Below are 27502 nucleotides of genomic sequence, written 5' to 3' on the forward strand. Positions count from 1 at the left end.
CAATCATGTGGCAGGGAACCCGCCCCCCCCCCCCGGCGGGGGCAATCTTAGAGGTCTCGGACCTGATTCCGGATGAAGGGGTGACTTTCACCACTCACCCCAGTTTGCCAGCTAGAACTGAGGTGCTTGGCTGCAACCACATTGGGACTGCAATGTAAACACCTCTTTAGGGAGGCCCCAGCATTTGAACAGGGATGGGGCCATCAGATGGTCCTTGCCTTATGCTTTGCTAGCCCTGCATCCTCTGTATTCAGTAAAGGAAACTTTCAGTAGAGCAGAGGAAGGAACACCAGAAGGGATTCTACACAAGCTGCAAAACACAGGGCACTGAAACAGAATCCCTTCTGCTGTTCCTTCCTCTGCTCAGCTATTCTCACTAAGCAGACACGTAGACACCCAACCCAATAGGCTGCATGCATTGAACCTGCAACTCCTAATGCTTACCTTGTAGCTTCTACTGCAACTGCAACTACTATTTAACATATAATAATGGTTGTAAATACCCATTGCATTTGGATAAAGCTCATACTAATCCATTTACTTTGGTTTTGGGTATATCACAGGAAATTAAGCACCTCACTTTACACTTCATTTTCTGGTGTGCACCTTTGCTGAAAGTTAAGGGATTTGCTGAAGCCACTCTTCCTATTTTGTTGGTGCATTTGCTTCGCAAATCAGATTACAGAATGGTATTTTGCATGTTGATTCTCACATTGGCTGCTTCCAGACAGAGAGTGCTTTCAAATGTCCAGGCCGTTTTGATTCAGTACGCCTATGAAGCATTGCGCCAGTCTCCATGCTACTGACCCAAGTTAATCTGAGCTGGTAAATTAGCAGGAGTAGTCTAGGTTTCCCTCCTTCAGTAACATACCCCCCCCCACTTCTGGTTTAATGTCTAACTGTGCAACCATAGTTAGGGATGCGGGTGGCGCTGTGGGTTAAACCACAGAGCCTAGGGCTTGCTGATCGGAAGGTTGGCGGTTCGAATCCCCGCGACGAGGTGAGCTCCCATTGTTCGGTCCCAGCTCCTGCCCACCTAGCAGTTCGAAAGCACGTCAAAGTGCAAATAGAAAAATAGGTACCGCTCTGGTGGGAAGGTAAACAGCATTTCCATGCGCTGCTCTGGTTCGCCAGAAGCGGCTTAGTCATGCTGGCCACATAACCTGGAAGCTGTATGCCGGCTCCCTCGGCCAGTAAAGCGAGATGAGCGCTGCAACCCCAGAGTCGTCCGCGACTGGAGCTAACGGTCAAGGGTCCCTTTACCTTTATGCAACCACAGTGCAGAAATTTGCCGTATAGTGGATGTAGTCTAACCTTCTTAGGTTAGGTTATCAATGTTGATTGATCTTCATGCTAAGAGGCAGTGTATTTCTGAATGCAAGATTCCGTGGACAAACAACAACACAAAACAATTGTCTCCATGCGTCCTTGCCAGATTCCTAGGGGCATCTTTCTGGACCGTGTTACGCTGATCTAGCTAGATCCTTCTTATAGTCTTAAGGCACCAAATTTCCAACTTTAATTGAATGCTTTAGTTTTGGTCTGTTATTTTGTAGAAGTAACTGCTCAAATAAAAAGTGGCAAGCTATAATTTTTCAGCAAGCTTTAATAAGAGTACTGCCATTATTCCTTCCATTGTGACAATTTCAAATTTACAATGCAATGCTAAATGCTTACCAGGCCAGCTTTTTCTTTAAAAAAAATACTCTGTATGTATAATTTGGAAGCACATCCATCTTTTACTCTTGAGGGCAGTGAGGGAAAATAATTTGAATGTAAGGAATATATTTAAAGGGAACAGGTCTCTTCTCTGGATTTTAAAAATATCCAATATTACAACCTTAACTGTGTTATTGATGGGCTCTGAAGAGATGCAGATTGCACAAAGGGAAAGACAAAAACAGATAATAGTGAACTGAAACATAACCGAATCCATTTGGATAGTCATGTAAGATAGTGTGTATCTTTACTTATATTTAAACCTAGAATGTCTATTTTCTGCCATAAAAGGCACCGAAAGGAATGGAGCACAGACCCATTAACAGCAATAGAATTGAACACTGTACAACCAGCCTCTAGAAAGAGGCATAGCTCACAGATCAAACAAAGATGGAAAAGTGCATTCCTGTCCATAGCTATGGCTTGGGTGCCTTAAAGCAACATCAGGAGTGCTATCAAGGGACTGTGACCCCCAACAAACACACAGTGCAGATCAGTGCCGCCTGCACCAATGTGATATAGATTTAGTGCACCCTTCCATCTGAGGGTTGGAGCTAGAGATGCACTAGCGAAAGCAATTCTGGCAATGGCTCGGTTCGATGAATCATTGTGCAAGAACTAGTGCAAGAGGGGGTGCAGTGCCTTTTTCTAACATGCGTTTTGAGAGGGGGAAGGCAGTGGGGATCTTAGCCTGGTGCTGACACAGCGTCAGTAGCGTTGAATCGACTCTGCCCGCACCCAGCTACCTGCTGCCTTCCCCTCCTGGTAACTGGCAACGATGCAGAACAGTGGGAAGTCAGGTGAGCAATGTCATGCTGCCTCATCAGCCACTACTGTATATTCCAGGGGCCAGCAAACTTTTTCAGCAGGGGGGCCGCTCCACTGTCCCTCAGACCTTGTGGGGGACTGGACTATATTTTGGGGGAAAAAATAGAACAAATTCCTGTGCCCCACAAATAACCCAGAGATGCATTTTAAATAAAAGAACACATTCTACTCGTGTAAAAACATGCTGATTCCCGGACCGTCCGCAGGCCAGATTTAGAAGGCGATTGGGCAGGATCCGGCACCCCGGGCCTTAGTTTGCCTATCCATGGTATATGGCCTTGATTGCTTTTATTAATATAATAATTAAATTCTGCCCTGCGGATTTGTTGAAGGGGAGGGTATAAATCCCTAACGTCTATTTAAGAATCTACACCATTTTTTTATTTTTATTTTATTTTATTTTATTGGGTTTTATAAACAGGAATAATGTTGTACAAAGAAGTATACCAAGTTTTCTTACGTCATTTGAATATCACAAAAATAGCATAATAAATGTGGAAATATATTTGCAACATACGTTTCTTTGTTAGTGGTCAATGTATAAGTTCTTGGTTCATGAACTGGTTTAAACAATTAGGAAGGAAAGAGGGGGGAGGGGGAATGGTGAGTAGAGTGGGGTCGGGTGATCTACACTGTTTTGAGAAAGAAAAGTGTATTTTTTTTCTTTTTGGAAGGGTAAAGAAAAATCACAATATGTTGCAAATTTACCGCACCAGGTTCACTTTATTGGCTACTATTTTCATAGACCACTATACCTCGCCTGGAACTCTGCCACTTAACAATGGCTGCCGTGTGTCGCTTTGGTCTTTATCAATATCTGTGCTCGATAACTTTATAGTTGGAAAAGAAGAAGAAAGATGAATCATTTTGCTCTCCCCCATTGCAGCTACTAAAATGGAAGCAAAACTGCAAACGGATACGAAATGGCAATATAAACAGCTTAAAGAGGTGGCTAGAACTTTCTGCAGGCTTTCTGTGTGTTGCTTTGCAGCATAGTATTTTCCATTTGTCTGCCTCTTCTGTGGAGCTCACAGTCTGGATTCCTGCTGTTGCCGAGGCTTCTACAGAACCTTTAATCTGCCTTTCACTATTTAGACTGAAGAAGATGTCTCAAGTCCTGTTTAACACGCGTTTTGCTATGCTAAATTTGCTGTCTAAATTTAATTTTTCACGTTAATGATGGTGCAGACTTGAGAGTTCCAGTGTAAATTACTGGGTTAACTTTGATGTGTCATTGTTAAAGAACAGTATGCTTTGGGGGATTTTTTGTTTTGTTTTGTTAATACTCCCTTTCGTAAGAAACCAGGTATATATCTTCCTGAATGCATGAAAATAATTTGACTGGGTTCATTTTGTTAAACTACTGTCTGTGTCTCTAGCTGACCTTATGCATCCTGTGAAATGCAGACGGCATCATTAAAATTTTCAGCCTTGGATTTGATTAATGAAATTTTATGACTGTAAAATTGTCACCTAGATTTCTAAACGAAATGTTCTAATAAGGTAGACAGGTTTATTTGGGAAGCCTTTGTAGTTCTTCATCTCAGACTGTGCTTGAAGCTCTCCCCCCCTTCTTCCTTTAGGCAAATCCCTCAGAAGCAGAATGTTTCAATTTTACACATTTTGTGTCAATTTTCCAGACAGAAAGTAGCCCCTAGACATTAGACATTTAGCTACGGAAAGGCGGTTTCCTTAATTTTATTTGATTACTAGAAGTTAGATTCCTGCTGATAGTTCAGGACTGTTAGTGGTTACCTGACTGTTTGACAGAAAACATTTCCTTTCCTTTATTTAACCTTTGACTTGCGAATATAAAAGCTTTATCAGAACTGTAGTGGAAGCGCAAGCGAGGTGGAAGTCTACTTAGTGCAACAAAGCTGAAGAATGACTTTGAATGAAAGCCTGAGCGCCTGCCTTGTGGCTCCTTGGATTAAAAGAATATGCTAAATACGTTTTTAATTAGCAATGAAATATATGCTGCCGTTGTTTATGTGACAGGTAAGGGCCACTCTTTAGGTAGGACTGAATGCATTTTAAAAGCATAACACTTCCACATCCGCGATTGATTCTGCAGATGTCATTTTAAAGATTTTGTGCTTTACATGGCAGGCAGGAAATTTGTTGAAGCACTCTCTGAATTATTGAAATTAGGAGATACTGATTAAGCCGGTTTTGTGATCCAGCTTTTTCATGGTTTCTCTGTGTTATGCATTGTACAGAGGTGACCAAATCCTAATTGGCTTCCTCTCCTCAGCTGTATTATTGTGTAGCATAATCATTATTCCTGCCTTAACTGTGGCATATGCTGAAGTGAGTAAGAAAGTTCCTAAGTTTAGGTTCAGAGGATAAACATCACCCTCTTCCACAATAGTTGTTATGCTTAATTTAGGAAGAAGAAAAGGTTAAGGAGGATCTTAACCAGCCAGTATGGTGTAGTGGTTAAGAGCGGTAGTCACGTAATCTGGGGAACCGGGTTCGCGTCTCCGCTCCTCCACATGCAGCTGCTGGGTGACCTTGGGCCAGTCACACTTCTCTGAAGTCTCTCAGCCCTACTCACCTCACAGAGTGTTTGTTGTGGGGGAGGAAGGGAAAGGAGAATGTTAGCCGCTTTGAGACTCCTTAAAGGGAGTGAAAGGCGGGATATCAAATCCAAACTCTTCTTCTTCCTCTTCATCTATGGGAACTTCAGTAGGAAGGGGGAGACAGGAAAGTCCTCTTCCGTGAGCAGAATTTCATTCACGATAGTTTGTATTGAAGTCGATATGTATAGGGTAAGAAAGTCAGAGCCAAGCTGGGCAGCATCATGCTTATATGTACATAAACACATGGCGTCTTGCATGTCTCCTCCTGGCACCTCCTGCAGCCAAATGTATTGCTCTGCTTTCCTTTGGACCACATCAGGGAAGCCAAGAGGGGTGTCTTGTCATCTGGGCAGCCCAGGACCTCTGTACACACTGCCCAGGCTTGCGCCCCGGAGAGGTCCCTTTGGTGCAGTTAAAGCAGCAAAAACAATGTGGGAGGCAGCAGTAATGGGTTACTGGGTCTCGGCAGCCACAGCAGGCGCTGTGATTCTCCAGTGGTTTGACTTCAATCCTAGAGGCACACTCCATTGTTTCTCAAGATAGACGGATGCCAACCATATTATTTATATTGGTAGACAGTAATCTGGGATCAGGGCTGTACACTTGCCCCCTTGTAATAGTGCTCCTTAATGAGAAATGAGGAATGCTTGTGTGTATCTGGGTACCCATAGCTATGACAGCACATTGTTACGATAGCTATGCTCTGCGTCCACTGCTCTGCTTTTGAATACCAGTTTCTGGAAACCAACTGGGAGGGGGAGTGCCCTTGTGCTTGGGTTGTACTTGTGGGTTTCCCACAGCCATCTGGTTGGCCACTGTGAGCGCAGGTTGCTGGACTATATTGGCCTTCAGGTCCAGCAGACCCTTCTTATGTTACAAAGAGTGACATCATTCTGCACATGGTGGAGCTGGTTATACCAGCCATATATATGGCTAAGCTGGTGAAAATGTCTAGAGCAGGTTGCCAAAGTCTCTGTTATAATTGTGATAGGTATATTCCTCTCTGAATGCTAATGTACGGTTCCATTTGAACTTTTGGTTTTAAATAATGGAACTATATTATCTGCATCTAGCATTTTTGTCATTTTAACAGTTGTAGGTTAATGGTAGCTGTTGTTTCGTTTTTTAAACATTATTTTTCAGTATCTGAAAATAGGGGAAGCTGTTGTTAGTCTTACCAGTGTTGAAAGGAAAATAATTCTAGTATCTAGTATTTCAATATGCAATTAGCTGGACTCTTTCATTCCTCATACTTTAGTGCGTGTGTGTATAAAACATATCTCTGCGTGCTTGTTTTTCATAATATATCAAGTTTGTCCCTTTGCATCCAAGCTTTGTGGACTTCCTGTGATATGGTTTTAATGAATGGTAAGTATCAAATGCCCTCTTGAGGATTTAAGGAAAAGCTAAACAAACCAAGAATTGTTTAAAAAACCCACAGCCATCACCATGTACTATCTTTTAAGTATTTTCTTACAAATGAGAAAAAAGTTAGATACATTTTGTTTTGTTTTGCAGGATCAAGTCAATACACTTTTTTCTTATGAACTACTTAGATCTAAAACTTTATTGTTCAATCTTGCTTGAACGCTTTCAAAAAGTGCATCACAATTCATATTGTGTTTCTCCTTTTTTTAATAAAAGCTTTTATGTCTCTCTTTTCAGCTACTTGCCATGGTTCGAGGTATACTACAAACTTTTAAATACGCTGGCAGATTATTTGTCTAAAGGACAGGTAATTTTATGTTGGTTGTCTTTAGTAATTAAATATATGCTTGTTAGAAGAAAAGTCGGCAGTGTTGTTGCCTCTCTCCTTAGCTGGGCTGCGCGCCCTGTGCCTGCCCACAGCTGGGCTCGTAGGTCAAGCCTTAACCAGGGGATGAAGTGTCAAAGAAGCAATGTTGCTTTTCCCGATGCTGGCCTGGTCACCCTGGGCGGTGACCATGGGATACTACGCCCATGCATGCAACAAAATGTTATAGTATGTGTACTCAGGATGAAGCTCATGCAGTCTATTCTTGGTATTTGTGCCTCTCCCCCCCCCCCCCATTAGTTCCTAATGTGTTCTGTCTTACTTGCGTGTGACTGCAAGTTTCATCCCTTTCTCTTGACATGACAACCGCTTTGGGTTTTTTTTTACAATCAAGCGGGATACAAATTTAATAATAATAATAATAATAATATCATCTGTACTCCACCCGTCTTGACTGGGTAGCATTTAAAAAAGAAATAACCAACTTGCCAAAGCGGATGGAACTGGACCCAAATGATGGCTATATCAGTCATCTAAGTAGCATGCTAGTGGAATGGAAAGTGGGCCAACCAGTTATAAAGGTGATGGTTACTATTTTGTACAAGGAAATACTGGAGTGGATTTACCGCTGTGTTGAAAATGCACCAATGTGTTGACTGTTAGTCACATGAACTCTTTTCACATATTCACCGAATACAGCCTATGTACATACAAGCTATATCTGTGCAGCTTTCTCTCTGCGCAAAAGTTCACTTCATCCCAATGGCTGGTCACCTGATGGTCAGGAGGTTGGGGCAGTGAGCATGATATCATTCTCTCTTCATGCACTCAGTTGTTAAAAAAACTGCTGGAACAGGCCAATGGCCCATCTAGTCCAGCATCCTGTTCTCACAGTACCCGACCAGTTGCCTGTGGAAGCCAGCAAGCAGGATTCAAGCACATGAGCCCTCTTCCCTCCTGTGGTTTCTAGCAATTGGTATTCAGAAGCGCTGCTGGAAGCAGATCATAGCCATCATGGCTAGTAGCCATTGATAGCCCTCTCCTGAATGAATTTGTCTAATCCTCTTTAAAAGCTAATCCAAGTTGGAGAGATGATGGATTTCTGGCATGCGTTCACAGAATATAAATGCAAACATTCAAGATGCTAGCAAGCCTTGTTGTCCTAGTTCCAACTAGGACTCTGTCTCTTATAATATTGACACTGCGATTCGTTTACTTATCTGTTTTTTTACAGTTATATACAAATTTTCATTAGATTTTGGAATGACTTTTTATAAGGTTTGCTTTATTGGAATGTAAAAGAATAGATATTATAGAAAGAAACGATAGGGCAACTGGGGTCGTTTTAACCTGCTGCCCAGATAATGGGATAAAAGTAGAACAATATATGATTTGTTTTATAGATACTTTCAATGTGATTCCTAGGAAGAAGTGGGGCAGAAATAAAGGTCTGGGAAAGGAGGAGGTAGAAGAAGCATGGACTTTGGAAAGCAGGACAAGAGAAGTAGGAAGGTTCAGGTGTGGAAGAAGAAATGATTGAGGTGGAGAGTAGACCAGAGGGGACAGAGTTAGAAAAGCAGTAAAACCAGAGAGTGAGCAGGGCTTCATTTAGGATTTGCAGAGGTGAGAAATCAGATATTGGTTTAAATTACTAGGAGTTTTAGAATTCATTTGTTACTGTGTACATATCTGAAGTACTGCATTACAGTGACCATGGTTTATATAACTGCTGAATAAACATTTTAAAATCTTATTTTTTATAGGAAGATGACTTGAATGACTTGTTAGAAACCTGGTATACGCATTCTGTGCCAAAGGCAAATACTCCGATCAGCTTAAATTTGGTAGGTATTGTCTTCATTACAGAGCCTCATACCAATTAATAATAATCAGCAACAAAAACGGCCCTTTTTATTTACTCTGTATAAGTTGGGGAGCTTGATGCCAGGATAAAGTATCCAAATTATATTCTCACGTCTCTCAAAGTGGGAGGCCGATCTCCCCAAGGAGGCACAGGAATTGTTAAGGTGGCTTTTGACATCCCCCCAACTCAATATCTGGGCATGTTTTCCCCTTTTCTTAACGTCACACATGAGCTAATATTGTACCCATTTTTTGTCCTTACGTGCTTGGGGCTATTCTCACAACCTACCTGTGTGGATCCCCTGCTATTTTAGACACTAGACTAATTGTCACAAGTTTCTTAGGTTCCATTTCAAATCTTTGACTTGGATGTCCAGATACAGGTAGCTTCAAAAGCTTGTGCTATGGACATTGCCAGGAGAACAGCACTCTTCAGTTGCTGTACCACAGAAAGGAGCTCTATTTTTCTAGGATCTATGGACAAACATACAGTCTTGCACAATGGAGACTTTATATGACTTAGGGATTGCAAATGCTAACTGCTTGTAGTTGTTGCTCAAAACGTCTGGAGGGCACCAAATTGGGGAAGGCAGGGGTGGAATGAGTACTGGTAATAGCCACAGTCTTCACTTGAACACAACCTCCCAGAAGTCTAGTCCTTGTCACCAAGCTGGATAGATGACACAGATTCAGTCTCTCCTTGGTTCCTTGCCTGATTTACCAGATTTTCTTGTTCCTATTTTAATTATTGTTTTGTATTGTTTTTAATGTTTGTGTTTTGTATGATATTTTATGAGAAGGCAATATATTAATAAAAAAGCCCATGCCTGTTTGTTTGGGTTGTGTTTTGACATCCACTATGTGATGACAATAGGGACGTGGGTGGCGCTGTGGGTTAAAGCCTCAGTGCCTAGGGCTTGCCGATCGAAAGGTCGGCGGTTCGAATCCCCGCGGCGGGGTGCGCTCCCGCTGTTCGGTCCCAGCGCCTGCCAACCTAGCAGTTCGAAAGCACCCTTAAGTGCAAGTAGATAAATAGGTACCGCTTTATAGCGGGAAGGTAAACGGCGTTTCCGTGTGCGGCTCTGGCTCGCCAGAGCAGCGATGTCACGCTGGCCACGTGACCCGGAAGTGTCTTCGGACAGCGCTGGCCCTTGGCCTCTTTGAGTGAGATGGGCGCACAACCCTAGAGTCTGTCAAGACTGGCCCGTACGGGCAGGGGTACCTATGTGATGACAAGGGGCTAGCTAGACCTGTTTTAAAATACAGTGGTATCTCAGGTTACATACGCTTCAGGTTACAGACTCCGCTAACCCAGAAATAGTACCTCGGGTTAAGAACTTTGCTTCAGGATGAGAACAGAAATCGTGCAGCAGTGGTGCGGTGGCAGCAGGAGGCCCCATTGGCTGAAGTGGTGCTTCAGGTTAAGAACAGTTTCAGGTTAAGAACAGACCTCTAGAACGAATTAAGTTCATAACCCAAGGTACCACTGTACTTCTTACTGTTTTTTCACTGGCATATCTCCCTTAGAAACCTTAACACACATACTTGTTATGGCACCCTGGATATAGAACTTCCTCCTGTTGCAGATACTGTTGTCGCCCCCATTACTTGTTTTCCATTGTCAATATGTCACTCTTTCTTCAAGATTTATGGAGATGACTGACTTAATTAATTTGCTTCTTCTGCTTGTGAACTGTTATGATGACGGTTTCATGGTTGTTATGTGATGTTGCTGTGCTGCATTTTAATGAATTGTTTGTGGATCGCCCCAGAAGCCTTAAGGTTGAAGGGTAGGTTAGAAATAAAAAAGTTGTATCTAGATTTGACTCATATGAATTAATAAACCTATGTGAGTAAGGTCTGTTGACCTTAGTGGGCCTACTCTGAGTAGGACTATCATTGGATACAATCCGGAATAAAAATAATACCAATATTGGTAGGCTTTACTGCCCTCCCCTTCTTTTGTTCTACACACATAATCACATGGTGCACAATATTAGCAAGTGCTGTGTTGCAAGCCACCAATCTTTAATTTGCTCGGGGATGCAGGTAGGGCATGGACACTGGCTTTGTTGATGCACAAATTATTCAGACAAAAATGATCATCTGCACAATTCTAATAGACGTTACATAATTAGGTTTTGAAAAGTGCTTGAAAAGCTGGCAGTCTGGAATGCCATGTTTGACAGCACTCAGTCAGTCCAATAAATTAGCTTGGTGCTGTAGTAAAAACATTTTCCCCTTCTAATTGTCTCTGCCATATACTCCTCTGGGGATCTGGATGCCAAGCTGTGTTCTCTGAGGCTCACACATCAACACCAGTTTTACATAATATACTCTGAAAATGGAACTTTCTGTAACCAGCCATTTGGCCGGATGAACCAGAACCAGCATGAAAGCAAAGTTGGATATTCATTAAGAAAATTTGCACCTAGCAGGAACTGAGAAACACGGTGCTCATGATGTAGAGTACCATTGTTGCGGAACAAACTCGAAACCCATGTTACACACAGCTAATAAGAGTATACATGCAAAGATATGGACATTTATGAACACAAAAGTTTAAACTTAACAGTGCAACGGATATCATACTTTGCTAGTTGCTAATGCATCTTTCAGTTCCTAGGGTATCACCACTGGTTGCTTAAAAAAACAAAGCTGATCCTGATTGTTAGGCACAGCTTTAATTTATATGTGCAGTTCTGCATGTAATGAAAGGATTTCAGATATTTGCCTGAATATATGCCCAATTACTTCAATACATAGCTCAGTCCTTTGCCATTCCATCTGTTGCTGTGATAATTCCTCATTCATCTTTGGTATTCCCATTTCTGTTTCTTCTGCAAAGAAAAACAGAAAATGACCTCACACCCTACACCTTACAAACCAAAAGCCCTATATTGTAAAGTTTGAAAACAACAAGATAGATTGATTGAACTGTTTGTTTTTGCCTTTGAAACATTACATGATGTTAAAGAGAATGGAGTCGAGTTATTTCAGAAAAGTGCAGCTTTGCAAGTTAAACTCAGTTCTTTGGTTTCAAAACTTGAATTTGTTCAATTTTCTTTCTAATATTGGAAAAAGAACAACGAGATCTTTTTTGCAAGTGAGCAAGTTTTGAAAAATCAACCTTGTTTAAAGGCGGTGAGTTTAAACTGCTCTGGCTACTCATAGCCCCTCTTGAAAGAAATAATTGCCTGCCAAATGATGTCTCTGTTGATTGCAAGTGATTAATAAATGTCCCCTGAGAAATTATTATGTTGCAGCTCTGGTATAAAAGAAAAAAACTCTTGAATGTATTTTCTGTTTAGACTAAACCAGAATTGGAAGTATATGTGCAAATTGTATGCTAAATATCCTCTTTACATTTAATAGTGACAATAGTTTATTCTTACTGACGTTTTGTTTTTTAAAAATATTTTTTATGCCTTTCAACTGTTTACGAATTTCTGAGAAGGCCTCTTTGTAGAACAGGAATAAAAAATGTATTATTTTCACTGAATATATTTACACTTGGCACTGTTGGCAGCATGTGAGCAATGCCTTAACATCATATCTCTACAGATATTTCAGTGGTACATACCGTTTTTATCATAATATCTCAGCAGAGGTTGAATATTTTGTTTTTTAATGACTGAATCTAGCTCCTCAGAGGAAAAAAGTTGAATAATTATCCACCAAAATGAAAAAGAAGGGCTGCACCCCACCAAAAAAGTAAGAAAGGTGGTGGTGATGATGATAGGAAAGAATCCTATATTTCACCTCCCCCCCACAAAAAACCTAAAAGGGTTTAAGCTAACTAGTGAAAGATAATATAAAAGTATAGTTATTTTTGCTAGTGATGACAATCTGAAGATCATCTGACATTTTTTTTAATGTTCAGCTTTGTAAATATCCCTGAAGAAGAATGTCAGGTTGAAATTTAAATACATTTAAGGGTTTTGCATCCTTGGGATTCCCCCCCCCTCCATCTTCAAATAAGCATTTTAAGTATAAGAATAGTATAAACAGAAAATATTTTTCAGAATTTGGGGTGCTTTCTTGGTTTCATAATATCTGAATTTATCCTTTTTCTATGTTATATGAATTCTGTCATTCTGTACATGTACTGGATTATAAAACACATTCCTAATGTTATTTTTTTCTTCTAATTCTTTCTTTTTCTACCATTCCTCGTGTTTTATTTAGCTATCAACTAATTCCGAATGTGAAAAACGTGTTAGTTGTCAGAATTGCCCAATAAGGCTATAATTGGACCAGGATAATAAAGACCTAGTGGCATAAACACCTTACTTTAACAAGTAGCTATAAATGAACTTACCCAGGTCCTTTCCTTAGTACAAAATTCTAGATCCCATTAATATGGTCTTAGTCTAGTAACATTTCCCCCATTCACAATTATGAGGCTAGCTAAGAGCTTCTGTGATGCTTGTTCTCTCATAGGTCCTGAGTTTAATTTGTAGACGGAGGCTGTAATCCTTTACCTACTCACCGGGGAGTAAGCCCCATTGATTTCAATGAGACTTCAGAGTAGACATGTCTGGGATTGTGCTGAGAATGTACCTCCATCAGTGCTACAATTAAAAATGCAACTTCCACATTCCCCATCATGAGAAGTAGAGCAGGCCAGCTGTTCACAATAATTGGCAGTTGGTGAATGAGAGTAAGGAAGAGGCAGACCTTACACACCTTTGTTTCCTGTGGTTTCCGGATCCTCAAGTTGGACCAACCCTCACCTTAGTCAATCCTCACCTGCTAATCTCTTCCATTGTCTTGATAAGAACATAGTTGATTTCTGCCCATATTGGTAATCCCGTAATGTTTTTCCTTAGAATAGGAATTGCTTTCCCAACATACAGTGCTGGTCCACTTCTTGTTGACCTTCATGGTGATTGTGACTAGTGTCAGAAATAGAGACGATTTATATCTGTAACCCAAGAAAACCTTTAATTAAAACATTTTTTTTTTAAAGCCAGTTTTTCAGCTGGAGGCCTCATACTCTCATACACTGTGTTTATTGTCCATGCTTGTGGGCTAGTGAAGCTTTTGACACCTCCTGCGGATCACATTAAAATATGCATGCAGAACCTTGTTAAGTTACATTTCTCATAAACTATTGGGGGGGGGGGGAACTTGGATTGTTTTGCAACCTGCTTGTAAATATTTAACAGAATGAACCCAGTTCTGTAACAATCAGCAACTGGAAGCCCAAGGCTATATTCAACCCTGTGAGAAGTACAGGCTCCCCGCCCCCCACCAGCTGCCAATCTATGAACAAGGGAGATACAAGAAGAAAATTGTAGCTAGCAATGCAGGATTTGTTATTCCACTTTATGAAAATGAGGCCACACCCCTCCATCTCCTTACGATTGTTAAACTACTCTGGGAATTGAAGCTTTATTGAGTAGAATAGGGGTCTCCTATCAATACAGTGGTGCCCTACAAGACGAATGCCTCGGAAGACGAAAAACTCGCAAGGCGAAAGAGTTTTCCATTTTCTGAGTTGCTTTGCAAGTCGGATTTCCCTATGGGCTTGCTTTGCAAGACGAAACGTCTTGTGCCTTTTTTTTTTTAAACCGCCAATGCATTCCTATGGGAAACCGTCAATACACGTTGGTGCTTCGCAAGACGAAAAAACTCGTAGAACGAAAAAACTCGCAGAACGAATTAATTTCGTCTTGCGGGGCACCACTGTACTTGGCATCAGTAACAAACAACAGTTCGCAGGGTTCTTTGGGGGAAGACATGTTTAAAGTGGTATGATACTGCTTTAAATGTATAGTGCAGGTGGGGATCTGGTGTCTGCTGTCTAGGGCAGTAGCGGCTACAGAAGCAACTGGATGTATAGTCCCTTTCTTCTATTTTTCTTCCTGTTCTCCTGATTTTTTTCTCCTCCTTCAGCTCCAAGGTTTGAAAAGAGCCTTGTCATATACTCTTTAACACTGATGATGCTCTACATATACGCTGTTGTGTGTTTTTTTAAACTCCTGGAATTAGCAAAACTGTGATTTCATTAGAAAACAAACACTTTTCTGAAAAGGGTATTTCGTGCCTGTGGTCTATTGAATCAAACTATCTGGTGCTCCTGATTACTTTACTAATCATGTCATTCTGCCACAAGAACAAAAACTAACTAGCCTACATAAACAGCAGTTTATAATACTGCTATCACTTTCAGAACCAATAACGCTGTGTTTTGTTTTGTTTTGTTTTCCTTTCCTTGATCAGCAATCGTATTTCATTACTCCTGATCTAACTGGATTACCAACAGTACCTGAAAGTGTAAGTTTTGTAAGATTTATATGGGGGTAAGATGAGATATTTAGCACATACCCACTGAATTATAAGGCTGGATAGAACCTGAAAATAAACTGGTTCAGCTCTCTCCTCAATGGCTTTATTCTCCTTTAATTCATTTACACATCCCAACACTCGCCACTTTCTCCCTTCACAGACTGTTTCAATTCCATAGTGCTGGGGATTTGCATACACTAGTGTATATCCATTTATGTAAGTTAAAACAATCATTTGCCCACAGTGGATGCAAGGATCGCTCTCATTCTCTCTGTGTATGTGTTTGCAGGCATGAATGTTTAAGAAGTGGTTATGTTTAATAAGCTAAACTAAAAAACTGGTGAGGGAGGGCAGCCTTGCTTAAAAAATGAAATCTGAATATTTTGAAGCACAGATTTTAATATTGCAAAGGATAACAAGGTGACAAATTTCAGTTAAAGATGCTTATTGTGCAGACATATTTCTTTAACGAGATAAAAAAAATCCCCCTTCAGCAGGGAAATTGGTAGTTATAAGTTTATGCTCCACTCAATTACCACTATTAATGTGTTAACAGTACTTATTCTTTATTAAACAGAGAAATCTTACTGAATATTTTGTTGCTGTGGATGTGAACAACATGCTGCAACTTTATGCCAGCATGTTGCACGAGAGACGCATCATTATTACCTCCAGCAAACTAAGCACTGTAAGTACTTCACACTTCTTTCAAGGAGAATACATTGAGCATCTCAAAAAGACCCTTGCAGATTTAAATATGTTCAGTGGGTACTTATGAGACAATATCTACATACTTTTAAAAATATATGGTTTTAATCTGACTCTTGAAGCACAAAAGTCTGATTTATATAAAGCCTTCTCAGATACATTAAGTCAGGTTAATTATTTTTTGTTATGCGGAGATGAGAGTTCTCTAACTCGCTAGAGTTCATTTCTGTGCCTTCCACCCTATAAAGAATCCTTAAGGGCTATTATAAGATCTTTATTATTCACTTGTGGCTTATTCCATTGGAGCTACTTGAAAGAAATCAAGGGGGCATGATAATAGCTAGTATCCTAAACCTGGTAATAGGTAAATTCATCTTGGTTGCAGAGTAGTGTTTGGGGAGCGTATACTGTAATAGCTCTGATTTTGGAGCAGCTCTTCAGGCTGATAATAACTTACTATTCCAAATAGCCTTTTTTATTACAGGTTTTATGCTTCTGCCTATGCTGAAATGGCTTTCTTATGTCATTGCAGATGGCACAGAGATAAAGAGAGCCATGTTTTAACTCTACAGCCATGCCTAAATCTTTTGATAGCCCCTTTTTGTTCTATCCTTTCCCATGGGGTGTAATATACAGGTCTACACCCATCTCAATTAAGTTGCAAGCAACATTGCTTTCAAGCCAATGGGCATCATTGTGTATGCAGAGTGTTGTCTGTTAAGTATAGAAATATATTACTTAGGATTCCTTCAAATCTATTGCATGACATACTTTCTAGTCTGGTAATAGGTGTGTTCAAATGATTCACTGAATGCAAAACCACTTACAGTATGTTCAGTATAATCAGAAATAGTACAAAAATAGTTTTGCGCTGTTAGCTAATCTGGATGTACCCTAGGCAAGCCTGTACACAAGCTAATTTTAATTTCTTTTAATTTAATGGAATTTATGAGGTTAAACGCAGTTGAGCTGCTTAACTCTGCAGGATTACTATCTGAGTCTTTATAGATAGCAAGAGCAGGGCTTTAAAAGCACGAACAAATAAAATCTTGCACTGAGTGATCAGAATACAGTCAACAACTTTATTGGTGCTTAGCTCTCATTCAAATGTGCTGAAAGCTTTGAAATTTGAGATACTCTGAAGTTTTGTTATGCAGGGACGAGAGTGTGCTGAGTAAATAGCATTCTTCGTTTCAAGAGATAAAAATAAGTCCAACATCCATTTGTTGACTATAGTTGTCATTCACTTGTTAAGCTTGTACGCCAGTTGTTAATCCATGGTCTTTCTGTGGATTTCTGTTGGTTCTGATTCCGCGGGAAAGAGTGCGTTTTCCAAGGGAAAGCGGTGGGTCAAACAAAAAAAAAATACTCGGACCTGTGTCTAGGGACAACCAGACGTGCCCCTCTTGAACTTGTGAATATGCTTTACATGGTGAAGGGTGCCTATACCAGTCAGTCTTGCAGTTCAGATTTGGCTTCAGTTTCTTGAAGTGCAATTCGAGCAATAGCTCCTTTTTCAGCAGGAACAACTTAATGCAGGGCAACTGTCATGTAGACGCTGCCCACTGTACTGAAACGGATTGCATCAGTCGGCAGTGTGACCAGTGCAGAGTGAGTGTAGAGTCAGTGCACATTATTATTATTATTATTATTATTATTATTATTATTATTAGAATTTATATGCCGCCCTGTACCCGGGGGGTCTCAGGGTGGTTCACAGAATAAAATCAAGATATAAAACCACAACATATATACTCAAAATAAAAACAACAACCCAGTAACACCCCCCCCCAAAAAGAGCCACATTTTAAAAGGGCATAGGATGTCAATCATGGCAATCAGATTTCCATTAGAGTAGAACCACCCTCTCGGTGCTATCTGATGCTGTACAAGCACAGTTCTGGTTTTGCAATTGGACTTTTCCCCTCTCTGCTCTCTCTGCCTCTGCCCAATCTGCTTCCGAAGGCCTCCCAATCCCTGGGAGCAGATTTTGACAGTGCATGTGGGGGGGGGGGAGGGACTGTAGATGAGAGTAGGGGAGGTTTCATTGTGTGAGTGAAAATCTGCAGCTTGATTGGATGCAACCCCCTGAATATGCATCGTGTTGGGCATTCCCAAAGGTCCAGGGTTTGTTTGGTGGCTCCTTCCTTTAAGGTTGAGGTATCTTATGTGGTGTCCTCCATATGTTGTTGGACTATAACCCCCATCACCCTTGAATATTGGCTGTGCTAACTGGAGCTAATGGGAAGTAAAGTCTGACAACAACTTTGTTAGCTGCATTTAAGGAATTTCAGGTAGTAGGCCTCTGTATTCAAATTGCACTTCCACTTGTGGTTGAAATTATTGACCATTGTAGAAATATTGTAGTGGCATTTTTTGCAGTGGAATTTTTTAGCACCAGTCACTGTTCCTGTTTTCCAAAGGGGTGTGTGTTGTAAATGGCGTTTCTGTGCTCTCTGGCTTCCGTCGCAGTGTGTCCCATTGCACCAGTAGCGATTTAGTCATGCTGGCCACATGACCCAGAAAGCTGTCTGTGGACAAACGCCAGCTCCCTCTGCCTGAAAGCGGAGATCCTGCACACCATAGTTGAATTCAACTAGACTTAACCGCCCAGGAGTCCTTTACCTTTACCTGTATCATAGTACATTGGGGTAGGCAACCTAAGGCCCGTGGGCCACAAGCGGCCCATGAGCCACCCCTGAACTGAGCTGCCTGCTCAGCGAATCCCTGCAAGCTGTTCTAAACCAGTGCAGCGTGGTGCGTGGGCTCGCTTCCACGGTGTCGGAAATCGCATCTGCGCATGCTCAGACGCCCACGGAGGGATCTCTGCTGGAGTGAACTGGCCCAGGCGAGGTAAACCTTGCTGACCCCTGTAGTACATGGACTGCATGCATGACGTTCCAGGTTTATCTCTGCTTCAGAGAAATAAAAATATATATTAGTCTCCTGATATCTTGGAGATCCTTTCAGTAATAGTAGGAAACACTGTTCCAGCTGGATGGAACTGCTGTCTGCATCAATGTAGGGCAATATCAAATGTTCATGTATCCCATCTAGGACCCATTAAGAGTTACCACTTAAAGTAGTAACTGGATGATATCCTAATTTTGCACTCTTCTACACAGACTGTAGACTGAAAGTGTGTGTAGCATGCCAATTATCTATTTTGCATTTCTGCACTTTTACCAGTGTCATAATTTTTTTTAAATTAGTTAAGTTTAGAGTCTTATGAGGACTATCTTGGCTAAGTTTGGAGAAAGAAATATTGGCTTATTAAGATGGGATATGAGTGAACCTTTTGCCCACACATAGCCCCTTTATGACATGAGGAATGAAACCCAGAAGTTTGTAAGTAACTGTGCTTTGGTTTCTTTTGAAGGTGGTAACCATATTATCTTCTGGTCCACTTTTTATATTTCTGTATTAAACATTGTATTTCATGTTTGCACTAACAGCCAAGCCACCTCAATTAGTCATTTGTATTGCATATTCTCTGATTCCAATGGGTTGTAGCCAACTTGAGTCATACTCTGTGTAGATCCATGTAATGAATGGACATGACTAATTTAGATCCATTAATTTCAATGGATCTATCCTGAGTAGACTTCAGTTGGATACCACCCTTTGTTTTTATGGTTACCACTTGCATAAAATAAAGCAAATTTTGATTATATATCCCCAGCGTAAATGTAACTCCTGCCATTAGAGTTTTGCTTTCTGAATAAGCGCCTTTTCCTTTGAAAATAGTGTTATCAAATCCATTCTATTGTTAGGGGAGTTGTCCTTTTATCTTTGAGGTTAACTTAATACCAAGTGTTTATGACAGTTCATGCAGACTGAGTTGTGATGTCACCTCCAAGTTATCAGCTCTGTTTCGGTTCACTATCTAAGGGCAGTTGCACCAATAACAAAAGACATAATTCAAGCTCTCGCTCAAGCTCTCCTTACTCTTCTTGTTTTGTGGAGGATAGAAAATTCTCTGAATCTATAAATCACTATTTTTTAAAGATTTAGCACCTTTGCCATTTCAGTCTACCCTGTGGTTTTAAAGGACTAATCCTGATATGTATAGAAATGAAAAAGGGGGTTCTGTTTTTGAGAGCGCAGCATATAGTGATCAACCTATTTTAATGGGGAAAGAAGTAAGTGTAACAAAATAACGACCGGTTCTTTATTTACATATATGCATTTTTACATAAATACACGGTTGCCTTTTGCATGGGTAAAACGTTTACTTTGTATCTGTTTCTCTGTCTTGCAATTCTCTTTTATTTCCATCTTCCTGTAAATGAAAATATGCATACAAACAAGCACCCTGCATGCACTCAGCACTTTAAAAAGGTATGAGAATATAACAGCTTTTGTATTGCAGTTGCTGTGTGAATTAAGCTAGCGTGGAAACCTTTTTTCAGGAAGCCAGTGCTAGAACATTGATTTTATGCCTGCTGTAGGCAGGCAAGCCCTGGATGTTTGGGCCCCAAGTGAACCTGCAGTGGTAGTCTACCAGAACATCGTGCTGTAGTCTTGTGTATTCAAAGCAAAGGAATAAATCATGATTTTACAACGGTGCATCAGTTGACTTATTGCTGTTTTGTGACCGCTGGGTAGGAAGGATTGCTGTTTAATGCCATGTCATCGGTTCTCAAGTCAGTCAAGCATGAAGGCTTGTCATATGCCTCTATAATTGTACCTCTCCAGACTTTCTCTAACTAGTCAGCTGGGGCTGTGCATTTTGTCTCTAACACCCGGCTGGCCCGTGCCTGACAGGAGCTTTCTCATCATTCTGTCAGTAATATGTTAAGTAGTGTGTGCCTGTTTTGTGGCCTCTGCTATAGAAGCAGGTGGAAATACTTTAATGCAGATGTTGAAATGTTGTCTCTCCTCCCCGCCTTTTTAAAATAGTAATAATAATAATAATAATAATTGTTTCAACTAACGCTGGACTGATAATTTTGTAAGAGCTGTTCTTTCATTCCACCTGCATAATCCCGGAGAGTTTTTCATTTCTGCAAAATAGGAATCGGGAGGTAAGCTAAAAACAATTTCAAAATTGTTTTGGAGGAACCCCAGTTATTGAAATGTTCACTGTCTTTGCCTTCCATGAAGAACAAACACCCCCTTTATCCCCAGTGGATCCGTGATGATTGCGCCTTTGGTTAGGCTAAATCATGGTGTATCATAACTCTTAACTAGCCCATATGTGTAAATAATATATATTTCTTCCAATTCCCTTCCAAAACTTGGGGTTTTATTTATAGCTGCCAAGGGACTTTAAAACACTTGAAGGCAGCAGAACAACTGACCAGATGCTTGGGCACGCAAAGCGCTCTCGGTTTGCCATAATTGCATTGTACTTCATCATGCTCGTCTTCCAGCTGATTCTAAGGATCCCCTAATGTGGTACTTTGTCCTAGTGATTCATAGAGTATCCTCATGCTGATTATTACCACCCTTGTATCGAATGATTCTTTGTGAGGAGTCATTGAAACTCACTTGCATCTGATTTTTTTCCAGCAAAATGCTGACTTTAAATGCTTTAAAAACTCCACTGAGTGCTGAAAAACAGGGATAAGTGACTTTTGTTCCCCACAATTCCCAGTGCCGGACTACCAAATGGGTAGGCACCTATTTGGGCCCCATGGTTTTTAGGGCCCCTGCTACAACTCATCAAAATACAATTTATTTGATGTTGAAGGAAAATTACAATCAAGCCTTTTTAGTTCAATATGAGGGCGGCCCCCAAGAATTCGACTGCCTAGGGACCTCCACGGGGTTTAATCCAGCACTGCCAACTCCTAGGGGCTGAGGTCTCTTCGCCCTCCCTAAAATATTTGAGGGGATTCCCCCCCCCTCAGTTTATGGGCATTACCATTCAAATGACGTGTGTGTGCCACATCTTGTAATCGATTGTGTGGGGCAGGGCTTACCTGCCCCCCCCCCATGTTTTATTCAAGTTGGCACCCATGGTGAGCCATCTTTCCTTTCTAAACAGTACTCTGACCTGAAGATCCCCCAGACTTTGTGTCCAGTCCAGTTTGTGTGATGCCAGTAGAGGAGAGGCCTGGGTAGAAGACTAAATGTAGGGGCAGTCAGTATATGGGAAGGGGCAGAATAGGATTGTGCCTGTCCGTTCCGTTCTGACCACGCATTGCTTGGCTCTTCTATGCAGCGTTGACTGATGTGTAGCGTTCGAGATTAGGGCCGTTGTGTATGTGAATATGTCTTGCACATTCATTAACCCCATATTTGTAAATAGCTTCTTCACAGAGTGGAGATTTTTTTTTTTGCTAGTGTAGCCTGAGTTGTTAAAAATAAATACTACCAGGTCACGAGCAATAAAAATGGAATACATGCTGAGATCAAAATATAAGGGCCCGCAGGCCGCATGCAGTTCATCATCCACAAATTGCCCATTTCACTGATGGATAAAGGACCAGGATTTCATTTACACTTACTTCCTCAGTATAAACAATTCTGATTTTAACTGTAAACACATTTTAAATACCCCATTCTCAGTCACCAATACACTGCTATTACCAAGATGATACAACGGATTTCAAATGGACTGTGTACTGTGCAGCTGCATGAAGTTTCTCTCGCCCTGCCAGGGACACGCGCCAATGATGAGTGGACATTCTACATGGGCAGGTTGCACATTATACAACAATAAAAAAATGTAAATACAAAAAACCCCCTACACAGAAAGGATTACAATATTTAGCATCATTGTTTTGAATTGTTGAGACTTCCTTTATATGTGCCTCAGTGTCATAGGATTGTGGTGTTCTGAATTTCATGGAGTGTCATCCAAATGTTTGCTTGTGTCATTCTGAAGATGGGGTCCTGTGAAAAAGTGCTTGCTGGTCCACAGCCTGGCTTAACTACGATTTCATCATTTTCAAGGAAATCTATTCTAAAGGCCCTAAAGTGTATTTTGAGTCTTACCTGCTGAGGTAATTTAAAATATTTATGCACTTATTTAAATATGTTGTTGTTTGCTTTATAGATGGTTGCCACCTTATTTTGCAGCATTTTTTGTTTTAAAAAAGTGAGCATAAATTAAATATTTAGACTTTGAACAGATGGTTTCCTTCTGTTGCTTTCGAAAGGAACACTACCATTTTCTTTTAGAACGTGTTGCATTGTACTCTGCAGCAGTTTATTGTTTATAGTTGCCAAGGTTTTTATTTTCCTCACCTGAAAAGTAGATGGAGTAGCTTGCTGATAACTAAATAAAAGCCGATAAAGGAACTCTTGCTTCTCATAATATATATTACTTTCCTATACACAGGACAAGGCTCATGTAGGCATTTTACTCTGAAACAGACCCAAAGAGGCTACGAGTAAAGGAACTCCCAGTCCTTTTTTCCAGTACTGGTACCTTCATAAAAGTGCAGTGGGTACAAAAAAAGACTCCGTCAGTACTCCGTACCTGTGAATACTGTCACAAAAAAGCCCTAGTAATCCCTATTTCACCTATCCCTGGAAATGCATCATTGTGGATAAGTTAACCTTTGACCCAGCTTGTTCACAACTACAGTGGTACCTCGGGTTAAGTACTTAATTCGTTCTGGAGGTCTGTTCTTAACCTGAAGCTGTTCTTAACCTGAAGCACCACTTTAGCTAATGGGGCCTCCTGCTGCTGCCATGCCACCGGAGCACAATTTCTGTTCTCATCCTGAAGCAAAATTCTTAACCTGAAGCACTATTTCTGGGTTAGCAGAGTCTGTAACCTGAAGCGTATGTAACCCGAAGTACCACTGTACAGTGATCTTTCTATCAGCGTTCCTACGAATTGGATGGCTTGAAAAATTGCATGAGCCATTGTAGGAATCCCTTCCAAGTCAACATAGAGCTAGATTGCGCACTACATCCTCATGTAAGAGCCAGGAAGTACACATGTCCATCATTGTTTTATTTGCATGCCACCTTTCGATAACTAAAACCATGCTTGAGACAGTTTACAACACAATCTACACAATTGCAAACATAGCAAAAGTCATAAACAATAAATGACACATATCACAAAGTACCCAACCAAACTGAACAATTGCTTCACAAATAAAGATATTAAAAACAAAGATACAGAAAATTAACATCAGTAACAACACCTAAACAATACTGCAACCCAATAGTCAGCAGCTTTTGTAGCTGGAGTCAATCAGGATGCTACCCTCTGTGGCCAGGTGGGAAAAGGCCGTCAAGGCAGGGAACAGGTCTCCTAGGACTCGTAGCCAAGATGGATACACAGTTGAAGACTGTTTGGTGTAAGCATCATGAGTAAGAGATTACTGATGAGCAAACTAGTTTGTGCCGTTTTGCATATTCCTGCACCAATATAAAGAAAGCCCACTACTCCCCCCCCCCCTTTTTTGGTGTTTTTAATAACTTGTTTCTTACGTCAGTATTCTTTGTTAATGGGAATGGAAGCCTTCAAAAAAACTTCCAAGCTTGACTTATTGCCTGGCTGTGGACCAGGCTGCAAGGAGTATTATTGTTCATATTCCATTTCAAATCACAAATTCTTGGAAAAGTTCCTTGTACTTTAATGACTCCACTGGATCACATCAGCTTTTGAACTGAACCTGCATACAGCATTTTTGCAGTCAGTCAGCCAACCAGCCATTTAGCTGCATTGCATCATTTATTTATTTGATTTTATTTATTATGGTTTCTTCCTGCTGTGTGTTTTCCCTTTCTTGAAATCTACTGTTTAATAAGATGAATTCCATCATAGTTACCCCTGTGTCCAACTGGTAGGGGATAAGATGTGGGTGTGCCTTGCCAAAAGTTCATTCATCTTGAGTCTCAAAATTATTATGAGGAGCAGTCTTCAGAGGCCTGCATATATTATGAAATATTTCAGATCTAGAACCTGCTATTCTGACTGCTGGAGATCTAAAAATGTGCATCAGATCCACCCTCCCACTTCAGAAGTAGTGTGTAACACACACAGAAAGATACTTAAAAAGCATTCTGTGCAGATCGTGTGGAAGAGGAATAATGGGGAGGAAGAGGGCAGGTTCTGAACTTTCCGTTACTGTATTCCTAAGACAAGAATCCAGTGCAAAAATCCAATACGAATCTGCAATTTGCATGAATTGGCTTCACATTATAAGGTCAGATGAGAGTATGATCTAAGCAGCTTTACTGAATCACAAACTCCCCAGAGTAGTTCCACTCAGTCATGTGTGGGATATGCATCTTACTTTTCCAACACGGCATAATTCAAATTTTGCTCTTGGTTCCATAAGTTATTTGCAACACACTTGTCGTTTATTTTTCCACTGTAGTACAGAAGCTAGAAATGTTATGCGTGCAAATTTTAACTCTCCTATTTCTCCTCATCCCATTGAAATGTTTATTCCATTTGTTTCAATTTGGCATGAATCTTGGATCAGAAATTCTGTATGTCAGAGTTTAAGATTTAGTATCAGAGACACAAGAAAGCCACAGCACTGGAAGATCTGGACAGATATCCAACTTATTCCCTCAGTAAAAGATCAGAAATGATCATTCTTCTTCTTCTTTGGCGATTACTCATAGCCAAGTTCCATGAACACGGTCTTAACAGTGAATCCATAAGTGACTGTGGAGGCCAATTCTGGATCCACACATCCTTCCACAGTGGGGACATAGGTTTCTGGGCAGGAGTTGATCATGGTGAGGGTTTGCCAAATGTGCCTTCCTCTTTGCACGTTTCTCCTTTTTATCCTGAGTTTGAGTGTCTTCAAAGTCCATGATACCTTTGGTAAAGGTTGTTCTCCGATTGGAGCGCTCGCAGGCCAGTGTTTCCCAATTGTTGGTGATTGTACTACATTATTTATTTATTTATTTATTTTAGATTTGCCTTGAGAGAGTCTTTAAACCTCTTTTGTTGACCACCAGCATTATGCTTCTTCAGTTTGCTTCTAACTGAGATGCTGTTCCAAATATCATCTTCCTAGGGTCCCGGGAGCAATTTTTTAAGTGTTCCTCTCTCCTGCAAAAGAGTTTAATTTAGGTCATTGCAGGAACACCTTTGTACAGAAATAAAATTCGGATATGTAAATATTCAGTGTTGTCAAAGAAGTGGGAGAAGAATAACATATCAATTAAGGGGAGGATATAGTTGGAGAACAGATAGCTTAAGCAAGAAACAAGATTTTTTAAAATTAAATTTGCTTTTCTTTATCTAGAACTATTCATGTTCGCTTTACAATGAACAGGTATGACATTCCCCAATTCAAGGGACATGCAATCTAACATATACAGCAGGGATAGTCAGCTCAATAAAGACAAATTGTAGTGAAGAACATAATATGAACAAGATGGTTAGGATGGGAATATAAGGGGATAAAATTGTTCAAGCATTTGGGAGCAAAATGAGGTGGTGAGAATGTCACAGTAGACATTATTTCAGAAATTGGATACTAAAAGTCACCAAAACAGTAGGCCATATTCAACTCTGCAATTTTGCTGGCTCAATGGATTTCAGTGCTCACAGCAGAATTTTGTCTCCTTTCCCCTCTAGCATCCTGCACACCCTCAAAATGGGTTGCCCCCGGAAGTGATTTTCAGCACACATTGGGGTGGGAGGGGGGGAGAGAAAAGGAAGTCCTGTTGTGCCAGTGAAATCCCCGCAAAACAGAATTAAGAAAGCCAATAAAGAGTATTTGGAGATTTAACTGTGTGGCATATTAGCAGTTTAGTCAAATACAAAGGTTATACTGTAAATGTTACACATTTTTGAGATTTTTAAATATATTCAGGAAGGATAACCTTGTTGAGTGATGATATTAGCATGGAACCTATTTGCTAGCTAAGGAATTAAGCCATTCCTCTGGTCACTTCATTAATTAGAAAGAGTTGTTTTTAAGCATTCTCATAAGCTTCATAATCCAGCCGGCGGTGTTTTGACAGTTTCCAGAATTAGGCAGAGACAATTACTTTGCTTTAAAAGCAACTTTGTCAAAGTTTCCTGAATTAAGCAAAGGTGTGAACATCTTGTTTTAGGTAGAATAATAGGTGTTTTGCAAGTAGATGGATTTGCATGAATAAGAAAGACGTACGGTTGATTTTGAGCACTACAGTAAGTAGTCTATCAGATACAAGAAAAATATTTAAGTGCTTGCAGATTACTTTATCATCAGGATATTTCTCTAAGGGCATGTGGATATCACACAAAACTATGGTAAAACAGGATGTGAAAGCACAACCCCATTCCAAGGCATCGTTCTCCCTCCTACCCCCACAGGGTGACAGGAATTTGAAAGCTTCTGCTTTTAGTCAAAATTTGTCATATTGTCTGGACTAACCAACAGTAGTTAACATGACTAAGGTTCTACTTATAGCTGGCATGGCTTGCCATGTCATCTGAACTGCGATCCGTGATTATTGCTAGATTAAATTGAACCAACGTCAAGCTGTGGTTTCTGAAGCCAACTTGCTTAAAATATGTATAGTTAATGTTAACCACGGTTCGCAGTTCAGATGACATGCGAAACTTGAGAAATCCTCTTAATGACACAGCAGGAAAAGCGGGGGGCAGAACAGACAAGCCCGGGAGGAGCCTAGGCCTTTTCACATCTAGCAGAATTATAGTTTACCATTTCTGGACATGATCTCAGAGTTGCTTAGATGCCACATGATTTTCTCAAAATTAGTTTTTGAAATCCTGGACTTCGTGTGTCGACATTATAAATCTTTCCCATATTCTGTATTGGGGTGGGGAACCTTTTCTAGCTTGTGGGCTGAACCCTTCTCTCTCCACCCC

At 40.6% G+C, this 27502-nt stretch overlaps 1 protein-coding gene across 3 annotated transcripts in view; it reads left to right on the top strand.

Moving 5' to 3' along the window:
* The window catches only part of DENND1B (DENN domain containing 1B), a 168586-nt gene that overhangs the window by 73444 nt on the left and 67640 nt on the right, over positions 1-27502 (top strand). For 2 of the 3 annotated variants that reach the window (XM_083445295.1, XM_083445294.1), the window contains exons 7-10: positions 6795-6864; positions 8646-8726; positions 14974-15027; positions 15617-15727. In XM_083445295.1, the coding sequence (XP_083301421.1) occupies positions 6795-6864; positions 8646-8726; positions 14974-15027; positions 15617-15727 (316 nt within the window). Of the gene's footprint in view, positions 1-6794; positions 6865-8645; positions 8727-11829; positions 11890-14973; positions 15028-15616; positions 15728-27502 lie in introns of all 3 variants that reach the window. The other variant, XM_083445296.1, reaches the window with a different exon arrangement.

Source organism: Podarcis tiliguerta, assembly GCF_965153285.1.
Source record: "Podarcis tiliguerta genome assembly, chromosome: 6".
In the NCBI taxonomy this organism is placed as follows: domain Eukaryota; kingdom Metazoa; phylum Chordata; class Lepidosauria; order Squamata; family Lacertidae; genus Podarcis; species Podarcis tiliguerta.